General features: G+C 42.6%; 1 protein-coding gene across 1 annotated transcript in view; it reads left to right on the plus strand.

Moving 5' to 3' along the window:
• Positions 1 to 14,260, plus strand: part of LOC122563500 (syndecan-3-like) — a 213,012-nt gene extending 198,752 nt beyond the window's left edge. The window contains exons 4-5 of the mRNA XM_043717296.1: positions 5,174 to 5,468; positions 11,699 to 14,260. Of these exons, the coding sequence (XP_043573231.1) occupies positions 5,174 to 5,468; positions 11,699 to 11,865 (462 nt within the window). The 3' untranslated portion in view covers positions 11,866 to 14,260. The remainder of the gene's footprint in view (positions 1 to 5,173; positions 5,469 to 11,698) is intronic.
• The last annotated feature ends 1,987 nt before the right edge of the window (positions 14,261 to 16,247 follow it).

A 16,247-nucleotide genomic window follows, 5' to 3' on the forward strand; every position in this document is an offset into this window, starting at 1 on the left:
ATAAGGGCCAACATTCCCCTTGCCCTTCCTGATTACCTGCTGCCTCTGTCGGCTACCTTTCTGTGTTTCGTGCACAAGTCCCTTTGAGTTGAGGCTTTCTGCAGTTTATTTTCCATTTAAATGAAACTTTGCTCTTTCTTCCAAAATGAACAACTATAAACTTTCCCACATTTTACTCCATTTTCCCACTTACTTAGCCAATCAATATCACTTTGTAAACTGCTTATATCCCTCCCACAATATCCCTTTACACCTATTTCAGTGTCATTTGCAAATTTGGCTACAGGACATTCATTTCCTTCCTCCAAGTCATTAATATGAATTATGAACAGTTGCAGTCCTGACACTGATCCCTGTGAAACCCCACTGGTCATGGGTCACCAACCTGAAAGGAGCCTATTACAATTGGCTGCCAGTTAGCCTGTTACAGCACATAGGAAGAGTGATGCTTCAGGAAGAGTTCTGGGGATTAGAAAGTTCCCAGGTTAACTTTTCAGTGAAGGTGTTATATCAGAACAATGCCATCACCTCCTCCTGCGAAACACCCATCTGATGAATTTACCAGCATCTCATAAAAATATAGAAACATGTGACAGGGTATGACAGGGTGGATACAAATAGGATGTACCCCATTAGGGGTTAGATATTTAGGATTGAGATGAGGAAGAATTGCTTTATTCAGAGTGTGGTTAATCTTTGGAATTCTGTACCTCAATGAGTTGTGGAATCTCATTTAATTAAGTTCAAGAGTGAAATCGATATGTTTCTGGACACTAATGAGATTAAGGGATATGGAGATAATGTGGGAAAGTGACATTGAGGAGATGATTAGTCATGATCTAAAATGACAGGGCTGAATGGCCTACTCCTGGTCTGATGTTCTAATCTATTTCATGAGACAAAAGCTAGAGCCCATAGAAATAAATAATATAAAATGGTCACCAACAAATCCAAGAAGGAATGATGTATTTTTTTAACCCAAAGTGATGAGAGTGAGGACTCCAGTACCACCAAAAGCAGTAACCGAGGGAAACAGCATTTACAGGAAGCTGGATAAACACAAAGGAGTGTGGTTCATGTGGAGCATTAACAGAAGCAAAGACCAATTGTGCTGAATTGCCTGTTTTGGTGCTACATGTGATATAATTCTCTGTTTGTCATGTTGAAAGCTCATTCTAATGGCATTATCAATACTTTGGCTTTAATATCAGGTCAGAGTCTGGGAATACCATGGCGAGTAACTCACTTCCTGACTCCCCAAAGCCTGTCCATCATCTATCTACAAGGCACAAGTCAGAAGTGTGATGTGGCTAGATGAGTGCAACTCCAATAACATTCATGAAACTTGATGCAATCCAGGACGAAGCAGCCCTCACTTGATTGGGACACTATCCACCAACTTAAACAATGACTCCCTTCGTCAACTGGCACAGTGTCAGCAATGTACATCTTCTACCAAATGCATTGCAGCAACTTTGCCACAGTTCTTTCAACATCACCTTCTAAATCCACGATGCCTCCCATCTCAAGGGACAAGGGCAGTAGATACATGGGAACACCACCCCCTGCAAGCTCCTTTCCAAGCCACTCACTATCCTGACTTGGAAATACTTTGCTGTTGCTTCACTGTTGCTGGGTGTGAATCCTGGAATATCCCCCCTAATGGCATTCTGGATGCGCTTGTTATTTTCTTTTTTTAATTTAGTCTTGGGACATGGGGTCACTGGGTGACACTGGTCACTGTTGGCTGGGCCAACACTTATGTTCCCTTGAACAAAGTTGAATGCTAAGGCCATTCCAGAGGACAACAAGAGTCAACCACATTGCTGTGGGTCTGCAGTCATATGCAGGACAGACCAGGTAAGGACAGTAATTTCCTACCCTCCACCACCACCCTCTGTCTTCTACCTTTGAGCCAGTTCTGTATCCAAATGGCTAGTTCTCCCTGCATTCCATGAGTTCTAACCTTGCTAATCAGTCTCCCATGGGGAACCTTGTCGAACGCCTTACTGAGATATAGATCACATCTACTGCTCTGCCCTCATCAATCCTCTTTGTTACTTCTTCAAAAAACTCAATCAAGTTTGTGAGACATGATTTCCCACGCACAAAGCCATGTTGACTATCCTGAATGAGGTCAGGCAGCATCCAAGGAGCAGGAAAATCGACGTTTCGGGCATGAGCCCTTCTTCATGCCCAAAATGTCGATTCTCTGCTCCTTAGATGCTGCCTGGCCTGCTGCGCTTTTCCAGCAACACATTTTCAGCTCTGATCTCCAGCATCTATTTTCTCCTATCCTGAATCAGTCCTTGCCTTTCCAAATACATGTACATCCTGTCCCTCAGGATTCCCTCCAACAACTTGCCCACCACCGAGGCCAGGCTCTCACTGGTCTATAGTTCCCTGGCTTGTCCTTACCACCCTTCTTAAACAGTGGCACCATATTTGCCAACCTTCAGTCTTCCGGCATCTCACCTGTGACTATCAATGATACAAATATCTCAGCAAGAGGCCCAGAAATCACTTCTCTAGCTTCCCACAGAGTTCTCGGATACACCTGATCAGGTCCTGGGGATTTATCCACCTTTAATCATTTCAAGACATCCAGCACTTCCTCCTCTGTAATCTGGACATTTTGCAAGATGTCACCATCTATTTCCTATAGTCTATATCTTCCATATCCTTTTCCACAGTAAATGCTGACGCAAAATATTCATTTAGTATCTCCCCCTTCTCCTACGGCTCCACACAAAGGCTGCCTTGCTGATCTTTGAGGGGCCCTATTCTCTCCCTAGTTACCCTTTTGTCCTTAATATATTTGTAAAAACCCTTTGGATTCTCCTAAATTCTATTTGCCAAAGCTATCTCATGTCCCCGTTTTGACCTCCTGATTTCTCTCTTAAGTATACTCCTACTTTCTTTATACTCTTCTAAGGATTCACTCGATCTATCCTGTCCATACCTGACATATGCTTCCTTCTTTTTCTTAACCAAACCCTCAATTTATCTAGTCATCCAGCATTCCCTATACCTACCAGCCTTCCCTTTCACCCTGACAGGAATATACTTTCTCTGGATTCTTGTTATCTCATTTCTGAAGGCTTCCCATTTTCCAGCCGTCCCTTTACTGCGAACATTTGCCTCCAATCAGCTTTCGAAAGTTCTTGCCTAATACCGTCAAAATTGACCTTTCTCCAATTTAGAACTCCAACTTTTAGATCTGGTCTATCCTTTTCCATCGCTATTTTAAAACGAATAGAATTATGGTTGCTGGCCCCAAAGTGCAGTGAGGGGCATTCCCAATATTGGAATGGATTTGACTGCAAAGCTTTCCCTGATAGTTCCCTGGTCTTTCTTGTCAAAGCTTATGTAAACCTGGGATTAACAGCAGCCGTGCAGTCTTAAAGAAACATGAATAGCCTCTCCCTGTGAATGGAGACATGGCTCAAAGGGAACTCAGGATTGTCTGTGTCTCTACCATTTTAGGAGAAAGTGAGGTCTGCAGATACTGGAGATCAGAGATGGAAATGTGTTGCTGGAAAAGCGCAGCAGGTCAGGCAGCATCTAGGGAACAGGAGAATCGACGTTTCGGGCATTAGCCCTTCTTCAGCCCAGAAGAAGGGCTAATGCCCGAAACGTCGATTCTCCTGTTCCCTAGATGCTGCCTGACCTGCTGCGCCTTTCCAGCAACACATTTCCATATCTACCATTTTATACAATCCTCTTCAGAGTGAGGAAAACAAAATTCACATAAGTTTGTCTAGGTAGGCAAGCTTCAAAAAGTTCTTTGCAACAGAATTAGTGAACCATGTTGGAACTGATCTGTGCTTGTTTTCAGCTGAATATTAGATTAGATTCCCTACAGTGTGGAAACAGGCCCTTCGGCCCAACAAGTGCACACCGACCCTCCGAAGAGTAACCCACCCAGACCCATTCCCCTTTGAATAATGCACCTAACACTATGGGCAACTTAGCATGGCCAATTCACCTAACCTGGACGCCTTTGGATTGTGGGAGGAAACCGGAGCACCCGGAGGAAACCCACGCAGAGACGGGGAGAATGTGCAAACTCCACACAGACAGTCGCCTGAGGCTGGAATCAAACCTGGGACCCTGGTTCTATGAGGCTGCAGTGCTAACCACTGAGCCACCGTGCCACCCCAATATTATTGTCAAAGCTGTTCCTCCTCCACCCATCTAGACAAACACAAGGTGGAATTTCAAATAATCTCAATTTATATCACTGGAGAAACTATAGTCCCTCATTACTTTCTCATGTCAATATCTTGACCAATCAGTGTCCTTTCTGCCTGTAGTGGGTAGTGTCCCTACCTCTGAAGCAGGAGTCCCACCTGCTCCAGAGGTGTGTAATAACATTTCTGAACATGTTGAGTAGAAAAATAAACTGCCATAGTATTTATCTGTATTTACAGTTTCCCACCAGTAATCGCGCCATAGCCCCTCAATTTTGTATTTCCCAGTTGTTTCGAATGAACAGAGAACCCCCAAGGCTAAGAATTTTTTTTTTATACAGAGTACAGGATGCACTGTCCAGTAGCTCGTTTGCATTCTGAGTTCTGACGAAGAGTCACTTGACCCGAAATGTTAACTCTTGATTTCTCTCCACAGGTGCAGCCAGACCTGCTGAGCTTTTCCAGCAATTTCTGTTTTTGTTTCTGATTTACAGAAGCCACAGTTCTTTGGGGTTTTTTTTTAAGCTTCTTTGCAATTGCTGATTTTGCTCACATCTGGATCATGGTGACTGGCAGATGTTTGGGAGCGATTTTAACTTCAATCTAAAGGATCAGGCAAGATCCTGTGAGATCAGAGTCATTATTGAATTTGTCTCCCAACCACTGGGCATAAGTGTAACGTATTCCACCTATTGAGGAACTGACAGCAATCTTGACCTTGCAATAGATCCACTTTAACTGTGCATTGACGTCAGTGAGAATATCTGGGATGGTGTAAAATAGTTTGATTAAAACGATCTCCCGTGTCTCAGAGTGAAGCATTGTGCATCCTGAAAGCAGGAAAGCCAACTTGGAGAGCTTGCTTCTTTTTACTTGCTTGTCAGAGCTGTCATTACCATAGCAAGCTAATCAGAGGGGACTTGGATATGAATCTACTTTTCAATGAACAATTCCAAATCACTTTTTCTTTCAAAAATTAGCACGCACAGAAAGATGACTCCAGTGAAATAGTCAAAGTGACGACTGTCAACAATGAGGTGGAGGCTCCTGCTGCAGGAAGTCCGAGTGGAGACTTTGAAATCACCGAGGAAGGGGAAGTGATCAATCCAGAGGCAAATAATGAAGTGTTCGCTGTCGTCACACAACCAACCAGGAGGGGCACTGGGAAGAAAGGCCTCCCCAATGACATAGACAATGCAATAGATTCGGGGAGCTCATCTTCAGCTGCACAGTTACCCCAGAAAAACATACTGGAGAGGAAAGAGGTGTTAGTAGGTAAGCTGCTTCCTTTAGTAGTCTTTGCTGCACAGATTATACTTTGGACACAGCGATGTATCATTGTGGTTTTTCCCCAGACACAGAGTAGCCTTGACTTTACGCCGGGTATCAAGAATGCTGAATACCAGATCATTCTGGTAGGTGTTACTGCAAAGGGCACCATTACCCAGGTTATAGGAGCTCTGACATAGGCTGAGAAGTGTCCATCAGCTTGTTCAAGGAGGTTCATCAGCAGGTTTTAAATGGAGGAAGTTCAGTTTGAATGGATTATGTGTTCAGATGTGAATATTGCTCAGTGTAATTTGCGAGTTTATTCTATTTAGGCCCTTCCTTCACAAAATCAGACTTTAAAATTAAGTTGAAAAACTCTGAACTAAATGTTAAGATACTGTGAAAGGCATAGTGTGCACAGTAAAGACCAAGCTGAGTTTGGTCTCACTTCATAAGTAAAGGTATTGAGCATGAAAGTGAGGAAGTTATATTGAAGCTTTATAAAGCTTTAGTTATGCCATAATATCCACGGGGGAGATGGTAGCATTGTGGTAATCCTGTGGCCCAGGCTAATAAATGGGTTCAAACAAATCTGGAATCGAAAACAAGTGAATGTGACCAAGAAGTTATTGTTGATTGTTGGAAGAACCCATCTGGTTCACAAATGTTCTTTAGGGAAGGAAATCTGCCATCCTTACCTGGTTTGGCCTATATGTGACTCCAGACCCACAGCAATGGGGTTGACTCTTAATTGCCCTCTGCAAGCCACTCAGTGCGGTGCCCAAGGGGCAGTGAGGAATGTACTTCAAGTGTTCCCATTGCCAGTGATGCCCACAGATAATGAACAAATTAACAGTGTCTCACCTAGTTCAGACTGCCACACTTCCGGAAGAACATAAAGATCCCTGAGAGGGTGCAGTGGGGATTGACTGGAATGGTTCCAGGAATGAGCTACAAGGTTCAAATGAAGAATGGTAGTTCTCCATGGAGCTGGGGAGATCCAGTTGAGTTAACAAGATTATGAAGGGTTGAGATAAAATTGACAAAGGAGAGTTTCCATTTGCTGATAGTATGAGAACTATGGGATGCTGATCTAAGGTCTTTGATAAAAGGTCAGTTGGAGGATTATGGAACGGGTGTGAGGAATAACTCTGTTTTGTTGCAAGTGGTTATGCCTGGGGTTTGTGTCCTGTGATAACAGTTGAAATGGAAATGACAATGATTTCAAAAGAAAAATGACCGAACACTTGAGGGAAATAAACTTACAGGATCACAAGGATAGAACAATGGACTGGAAATGTGCTGACATGGGCTTGATGGGCCAAATAACCTCTTGTGTGCCATAATGATTTCATGACTTGGTGTATTGAACATGCCTTTTCATGTGCTTCTTCTGTCTCTGCCATCAGATGTATTCGTCCACAGTGAGCTGATAAATGCTGTAGCACAACCCTGCTTCTGTTTTAAAGAACTGGGTGGTTCAAGTGAAACAGATGTGGGCTCATGTTTCCTTTGTACTGATGTACTGGACAGAGTACATCAGAAACCAGGATAAACACTCCTTCGAGAATTGACGTTATTCAAGGAAAAAAAAACCACCATCTAATTGCTCTTCCACGTTGTGCTGGAAACACAGGATAAAAACCTAACCATTTACTGATTGATGGGCAGCTTCACAAGTGGAATGTTTTGCCATTCCATCCACAGCCTTTCTCACTTTGATGACAAAATAAAGTAATGCCCGTTCTGAAACTGCAGGAAAAGCAATGTTTCAAACTCAGGACTATTTCCTCAGGTTCTCCTAAATTACTCATACTGAATCTATTCATGAGTCTAAATTTCTCTATCAAGTCTTTTTCTTCATGTAGAGTCGTAGAATATTACTGCATGAAACAGGCCCTTCGGCCCATTATGTCCATGCCAGTCATCAAGCACCCTATGTACTTTAATCCCATTTCCCAGCACTCAGCCTATAACCTCACATACTGTTGCATTTCAATTGTTCATCCAAACAGTTCTTGAATGTTGTAATGGTTCCCATCTCTTACTAACCGTTCAGCAAGTGAGTTCCAGATGCCAGCCCCCAGCACCTGGGTAAAACAAATTCTACTCACTCTTCTGTAAACCTCCAGCCCTTACCTTGACCCTATGCCTCCCGATTATTGATCCCTTGGCTGAGGGAAGATATTTATTCCTATTGAGCCTATCTGTGCCGCTCAGAAATTTGTACACCCCAATGAGGTCCCTGCTCAGCCTTCTCTGCTCCAAGGAAAACAGCCCCAGCCTGTCAACTCTCTCTGCATTGCTGCTTTGCTCCAGCCCAGGAAACGTCCTGGTGAATCTTCTCTCATGCTGTCCAGTGCAAGCATATCCTTCCTGTAATGTGGCAACCAACCCTACACACAGCACTCCAGTTATGGCCAAACTAACATGATATCCATCATCACCTCCTTGGCCTTGCATTCAATTCTTTGAGTAATAAAGGCAAGTTTCCCATATGCCTTCCTAACCATGTGATTATCAGTGCCACTCAAAATCTTACCATTTACTCTCTTACCTATCAGTCCTCCAAAAATACACACTTCACACTTTCAGAATTAAGTTCCATTTGTCACTGTTCAACCCATCTCACCAGACCATCTATATCATCCTGTTGTCAAAACCATTCCTCCTCGCTTTGTGCCACATCACTAATTTTCATGTTATCTGAGAATTTACTGATCGTACTTCCTACATTTATGTTTAGATCACTAATCCAATTTATGAACAACAAGGGACCAGTGATAAACCCTGTGATATGCCAATGGATACAGGCTCCCAGTCATAAAAAGCACCCTTCAACCATCACCCTCTGCCTCCTACCACTCAGTCAAAGCAACAAGGGCAGAACCCTCCAATCCTCACTTTCCACCTCACCAATCTCCTCATACAATGAACGCTTCATCCTCCACCACTTCCATCACCTCCAAACGGACCCCATCATCAGAGATATATTTCCCTCCCCGCCCCTATCAGCATTCTCAAAAGACCATTCCCTCCGCAACTCCCTCGTCAGGTCCACACCTCCCACCAGCCCACACTCCATCCCTGGCACCTTTCCCTGCCACCACAGGAAGAGCAAAACCTGCGCCAACACCACTTCTCTCACTTCCATCCAAGGTCCCAAAGGATCCTTCCACATCCAACAGAAATTTACCTGTACCCTTACCAATGTCATCCACTGCATCCGTTGCACCCGGTGTGGTCTCCTCTACATCCGGGAAACGGGACGCTTTCTTGCAGATTATTTCAGAGAACACTTCTGGGACACCCGTACCCACCAATCTCACCATCCCGTGGCTGAACACTTCAATTCCCCGTCCCACTCCATCAAGGACATGCAATCCTGGGCCTCCTCCACCACCAAATTGTTACCACCCGACACCTGGAGGAAGAATGCCTCATATTCTGCTTTGGGATCAAATGGGATCAATGTGGATTTCAACAACTTCCTCATTCCCCTCCCCTCACGTTATCCCAGTCCCAAGCCTCCAACTCGGCACCGCCCTCCGGACCCGTCCATCACTGCCCCCTCTGACCATCACCTTCTCCCTCACCTTATCCACCTATCGCTTTCCCAGCTACCTCCCTCCCATTTATCTCTCAAACCCCGGCCCACCCCCTCATTCCTGGTGAAGGCCTTATGCTCGAAACATCGACTCTCCTGCTGTGCTTTTCCAGTGCCACACTCTTCAACTCTGATCTCCAGCATCTGCAGTCCTCACTTTCTCCCAGGTTTGAATCCAGTTTGCCAAATTGTCCTGGATCTCATGGGCTCTTATTTTCTTGATCAGTCTCTCATGCAATACCTTGTCAATTATAAACTATTATAATGCAGGCTGCATCAACTGCAGTACTCTCATCTACACATCTAGTCACCTTCTCGAAATACTTAACCAAACCTGTTTGGTGAGATCTCCACTGACAAAACCATGCTATTCTCGATTAACCCTGGTCTTTCCAAGCACCTATTCTGTCTCTTGGATTTTTTTTTCCCCAGTAGTTTTGCTACCACCGATGTTAGACTTACGTGCCTGGAGGTCCCTCATTTATCCCCCCTTCCTTTCATGAATGATAGTACCACATTAGCTGTACTCAAGTCCTCTGCCTTGTCTCCATATCTGTATTTGAAAATTAATGTCAAATCCATGCAATCTTCTCCCTTGCCTCACACAGAGTACATAGGGTACATTTCATCTCGGCCTGGAGATTTATCCAATTCAAGCCCACCAAAACCATGAATACGTCATCCCTCTTAATTGTAATCTAATTCTTTAATTTGTTAAAGTTGCAATTCCTGATTTCTATACCTACATTCTTCTCCTAAGTAGTGAATACAGAAACAAAGTAATCATTTTAAAACCTCACCCACATCTCCCAGCTACACACGTTAGCCCATTAGGGTCGAAAATAGCATACGCTTTCCCTGGACATTCTCTTGCCGCTAATATATTTATAAAACACCTTTGAATTATCCCATATTTAATTGCCAGTGTTTCACTCTCCTAATATCTTTTTGAGATAATCTATTGCAATTTCTACACTTCCCTGTGCCTTGTGCTATTATCAGGCCTTGATAACTACAATAACATTCCTATTTTTTGTCCTTATTCAATCCTATACATTGCTTCTCTGTGCCAAGAAAAACAATTCCTACCTGCTCTGGTCTTTTCACATAACCGATGCCCCTCATCCTTGATATTATTGAGACCAACGCTGCCCCTTGTTATTTAGCTTAATGTCAGTCAGATGTTGCTAGCACAGATTGGCTGCTATGTATTTCTGTTTAACAAAAGCATGCCAAGAAATCTTGCACTTTGAAACATTTAACAATGCTAATATGTTATATATCACCAAAAATGTGTAATTAGATATAACAAAAAAACGATAATCATAATTTTTAAACACAAATCTACATATGTCCCAGATTCTTGTCAGCATTCTGTCTCAAATATGATCTAATTACATTCTAAAGAACTTTTGTTTCATTAATTGTGGGGTGAGGGTGTCACTGACCAGACCAGCATTTATTGCCCATCCCTAATTCAGAGTCAACCAGATTGCTGTGGGTCTGGAGTCACATGTGAAACAGACGAGGTAAGGAGGTCAGTTTCCTTCCTTAAAGGGCATTCATGAACCAGATGGGTTTTCCCTAGAGAATTGACAATGGATTTATGGTCATCATTAGAGTCTTAATTCCAGATATTTATTAACTTCCACCATCTGCAGGATTTGAACCAGGGTACTCAGAACATTAGCTCTGGATTAGCTTCCCAACGATAATATCACAAGGCCATCCATCCCATCCCTGATTTGCGGCTGTGAATATAAATTAGTCACCCAAACAAATCAATAAGGGAACTTTGGTGAACATGTGCCATTTGCTACCATGAGGAGTGGTTGAGGAAAATAATATAGAAGCTGAATAAATGCAGGAGGGATTAAGGAGAACAAGTTTATGTTGAAAAGGTAAGATGAAGAAGAGAATGGGAGGAGAAGTCTGTTGTATAACTATTGGCCATGGACCAATTAGACCAAATGGCTGTTACAACTTTATAATCTAATTCTGTGAAACTATGAGTTACATCTTCCAGCCGTAACTCATTGGCCTGACCTGAGAAACCCCTCTGCTCGGATCTGTTCGACTTAGGGAACTGCCTGCTAACAATGCTGGGGGTGTACCTAAACACCACAGGCTGCAGTGGTTCAAGGAGGTCACTGCTGCCTTCTTCAGGGCAACAAACACTGGCCCAGTCAGTGACCCCATATCCCAGGAATAAATAAACAAGCCTTCCCTGTTTCCCAAATTCTTGGACATTGGGCATTTTGGATCATTTTGACAAAATTGTCCAATAATATCTTAAAGGCAGAGGACAGGTTTAAAAAGCACTCCTTAGATAGAAGCAAGTTCAATGGTATCTTTAACAGTAATGGATACATCATGATAAAGGAAAGGTTGCAGGGCTGCAAGAAAGGAATCAAGTGGGTAGATCTTTCAAAGGGAAGTAGTAGGCCGAATGGCCTCGATTCTGTGCTTTCAAATACATGAGGAGTGAATTCAATCCACAAATGATGGTATAAATCTGTTTGATCCTGTGACCCACGTCTACCTGGAGACTACACCAATCTTGACTCCCCTTGTTTAATGGTGCAGGAGGTAAACTGTTATTAACCCTTTTCCGTTTTCTCCTACACAGCGGTTGTTGTCGGGGGGGTAGTTGGAGCACTCTTTGCTGCCTTCCTGGTCATGCTGCTGATCTATCGAATGAAGAAAAAGGACGAGGGAAGCTACACATTGGAAGAGCCGAAGCAGGCGAGCATAGCTTACCAAAAACCTGACAAACAGGAGGAGTTTTATGCATAAACAAATCAAGAGTGCCTCTCATTGCCTGGACTGTCAACAGATCGTCTCTGAAATAAAAACAAAAAGAATAATGATCCCAAATGATGTCGCTCTATTAAAGTTCTGCTAAGTAGCAGAGTCATGTTTTAATGCTGGTATTTTTCACGTGTGTTGTTGAATTTCCTGTTGTTGTTCAACCTAAGCCTTCTAAAGGAGTCTGTAGTAAGGGGCTATAAAATGCAAAGCACAACTGCTTTTAGACAACTGCCACACTGCGTTAGAATTTATGTATAGTGCAGAGCATTGGAAATAGTCCTCGTGGTTGAGAGGTGCTGAAGGCTCATATTATTAAGAGAAAATAGTTTTGTTAAAAGTCAATTTTGCTCATTTAGAATGGTCACGTTTCGCATCTGATTTAAACATTGGTGCAGTGTCAAAGGTTGTTCTGCAAAACAACCTTCGAAATTCTGTGAGCAACATCTTGGTACCACGTTATCTGTTGTTTTCTGTTCTTGAATACATGTAATATATATATATCTACACACACACACACGTGGAAGTGCTTGACTGTCCTCTGAAAATAGACAATCAATATCTGATGTCTATAGAGTTACTGTACTGAAATTGTATGAAAGCTAAATGGAAGAGTATTAAATTCTGATAACATAGCTGAGGTTTGAAGGTCACCAAACATATCCTTAAATTAATGTTGCTGAATTTTTGATACGTTTGTGTCAGATTGAATAAAAAGAAGTCTTGTTTTGGAAAACACTTTCCTACCATTAACACCTTGTTCCCTGTGATTCAGCCAAGGATTGGGAGAATTTGATTTGAGGGATGGAATTATGGTTCGCAATCAACAAGAAAAAAGCAAAAAATCCACCCTGCAAAAATATGCCTGTGTCCGGGGCACAAGCTCTGAGTGCATCACATTCACCAATTATGGTCGCATCCAACACTTGGGAAGGAAACACTGAGAAAAGATGTGAGCGAGTGGCGAGAATCTTCTCTCCATTCCTGTTATTCTACACCCCATCTCTGGTTGCTCTTCTCAAGTGACAGAATTCCTTCTCTTTCTGTTTCTCTTTTCCCTCTCTCATATTCCTTTCTTTTTCCTCTCTTTCTCTTCTCACCTCTTTCATTCTCCACCATAAAAAAGTGAGGGAACAGTATCATTAAATACAACTCTTCCACTCTACGTACCTTGACAATTTCCAGTGCCAAAATGTTAATAGACTCTTTGTTCCTGCTGTAAACTTTGGGATTGCCTCATCTCACAAATAATGACCTTGTATGTATCCTACTCACAAAGAGGAAGCAGTGTTGAAGAATCCAACACTATTGAATTAATAGGGAGTTGTACACACAGGACTTGGGGAACTGCAGGAACAATTGATGCATCTATGAGAAAATTGGGTTGGATAATGTGACAAACCCTACTGAGAGTTCATGTTAATCTTTTGCCATCTGAATGTATCTTTGTTTCTTGAAGTCTGTCTGATATCAGAGACAGAAACAACTAAAAGGTCAAAGTTCACTTGCCACAATAATGACTTGTGAAATGTGGCATGGTTGGTAAGGTTTATTCAGTGAAATTTGGTGTTGAATTGACAAACTGTCCAGGGAGGTAGGATGCAGATAGAGAAACCTAATGTGGTCAATACACTGATAAAGTGTTACACCTGGAGCATTGAGATTGTCCCCAGGATTCATCTGATTTTTTGGATCAAAGGAGAGGTGGAAAGTAACATTTCAATGTCAGAAATGTGAAATGAAAACAAAAGTCAAATGCGCAGTTTGACCGTCAGCATCTGGAATGAGCAAAGTGAAGACACCATTTTGGTTCAAGATTTCAGCCGGTTTTTGAAAATTCAATCAGCCTTTGGCATGCACAATATTGACTGAGCTGCTTCTGTTTGGTTTTAAGATCCAGTGTTAATGGTTTCTCCTTTTATCCCCGGAGAGTCTCTGAAGATGTATCTTTAATTCTCAGAAGAGCCAAACAATCACTGACGCTGTCGCCTCCCATGTTACAATCTTTCTTGACGACATCGTTGCCGGAATTAACGTTTGGTTGAATCTATGGTGGTCCTGCCTGCCTACACCAAGATCAGGACAATATGAACATAATGCTCAAGGTTCTCCTTTGAGTTTAACGTATAGACCATTCTGACTTTTAATTTGGCTTCAATAGTGTGAACACTGGTATCAACCAAGTGGTAGTTACAAGTGCGAAAGAAAAACACTTTAATACACTTTCTGTCAGCTTTTCCATTATAAATCTTGTGTTCCAAATTTGTAATGTAAACTTATTGGATTGTAATTATGTTTTTCACCAGTAGAAGCACAACAGTGCCATCACTGGTGGGATTGTGTAATCAAAACAGAGTAAAGATTACAGTGACCCTTTCCATAATCAAAGTGTGGACTGGAATTTATAGTGGTACAGTGGGGGATAAAAAAACAGACGGACAGGCAGAATGTATGACACTAAAGTGGGAATTGAGTAATGTTGATTCTCCCTGGTCCATTTATCTGCTGCTATCCAAACCACTTTCATTCGAGGGTTACAAAGCTGAGATTTTCCTTTTCCTTGTCTTAGTGGGAGGGTGAGTGTGTTAGATGATGACTAACACTCCATTCTCATTGTTGAGATAACTCACCCTCATTAAGAACTGACAGATAAGAGTGAGGACAAGTTCTTGTCCTGTTACAGGCCTCACTCGGGTTTCAGAGAGCTGATAGGCAATCAGAGGCCAGCAATATTTGGGTCCTAAAGTCTGTCAGCTGAGGCCTGCTCCTCATTGTGTGTGTATGTTGGGGTGGGGTGGGGGGGGGGGGTGTCCAGCAGTGAGATTTCTATCTTCTTGTCATGGAGCAAAGGTGGCCATGGGGGTCCAATTAAAGGGTGGCTTTCAATGGCAACCACCTCCCCACTGTCCATGCCTCTGATTGGCCCCAAATTGGTGAAATTGGAGATATCCCTCCCTAACTCAACAGGTAGGGGGCTGTGGTTACCTGGGAAATGAGATAACCACAGCAGCGGTTCTGAAGGTGGAGATTTGAATCTTTTAAGTGCCCAGTAATGACTACTGAAGAGTCTTAATTGTTGCCAAATGGAAATTGCCCAAGTTGGAGTTCTTGTGGCACCATGGCAGTGTCCATACCTCCAAGCCACAAGGCCCAGGTTGAAGATCTAACTGGTCCAGAAGTATGTAATAACATGTCTGAACAGGTTGATTAAGGGAAATAACATCTGAAAGTTGCCCATAGGATCTTGCCCAGAAGGTAACCATGGTGGGGGGGAGGGGGTTGACGAAAGGTGGTGGGTTTTCCCTCAGATAAACTTGCTCAGTTATTTTGCTGTTATGCCTCCTCGTTTGCCATCTCCGGGAAGGAGAAAATTCTTCACTCTCTGCACAGTCTGTCATAGGACAGTGGACTAGCTAAGAACCTCCAGTTCAATCCTGAGAATCAATTACAGAATAAAAACTGACAGCTTTTTAATTGGCTTTGGATGAACTTCCCTTGGGTTCTCTCAGAGTTTATAGAGGCTAGGATATGAATTTAAAAATTTCTTTTCTTGATAATGCCTTTTATTTTCAACACAGCCTCCAATTCCGGTTGTGCTGTTACAGAGAACCATGACATGTTTTGAATCTCAAGTCAGGAAACAGACTCTAAACTCAAGAAAGAGCTCCCACTCAGCGGATATAATCAGAGGCTCTCAATGAATTCCTGATTAAAGGTCAAACTATCAAGCATGAACGCCATTCACAAAATGTCAACATCTTACCTCCATCTTTACCTTCTTCAGTCACTGTAACTGCCCTGGTTAGAGCAGATAACAGGAAGTGAAAAGCCAGTGCATGTCATATTTTATACTTCAAAGACAAATCTGACTGCTTCTGGCTTTCCATTCAGGTTAAATTAAGTTTGTTAACTGATCAACCAGAGTTAGAGTCCAGGCAATGGACTTAACGGAATTTGGAATAGAAGGGAAAATGAATTGCATTCTTTATTCCTAAACTAATTACATAACAGTTTCATCACAATGACATTCTTACCCTGTGGTTTGTGCTTGTGTGGATGTTCCAACCTAGTCTTCTCTCACTCAATCTTTCTCACTGTACCTTGACACGGGAAAGATACCGCGGGGTTACATGTTTTTGTCATTGATTTTTAACTGACATATAAACATTGATTTATGTGGACAATAAGCTGCACAGGTGACTTGCACCTTTAGTTGGGTTCGGTGTGGAGCAGTGGGGGGTAATATACAGTGCGTGATTGTAGCCCTGAATTGATCAGTCAGTCAGTTCAAAGGGTCATAGGCAAAAGCTCCGTTTTTACAAACTGAAGCTACAATTTTAATAATTCCATTGCTTCGAATCAAACCCCAA

The sequence above is a fragment of the Chiloscyllium plagiosum genome, chromosome 27, assembly GCF_004010195.1.
Source record: "Chiloscyllium plagiosum isolate BGI_BamShark_2017 chromosome 27, ASM401019v2, whole genome shotgun sequence".
NCBI lineage: Eukaryota > Metazoa > Chordata > Chondrichthyes > Orectolobiformes > Hemiscylliidae > Chiloscyllium > Chiloscyllium plagiosum.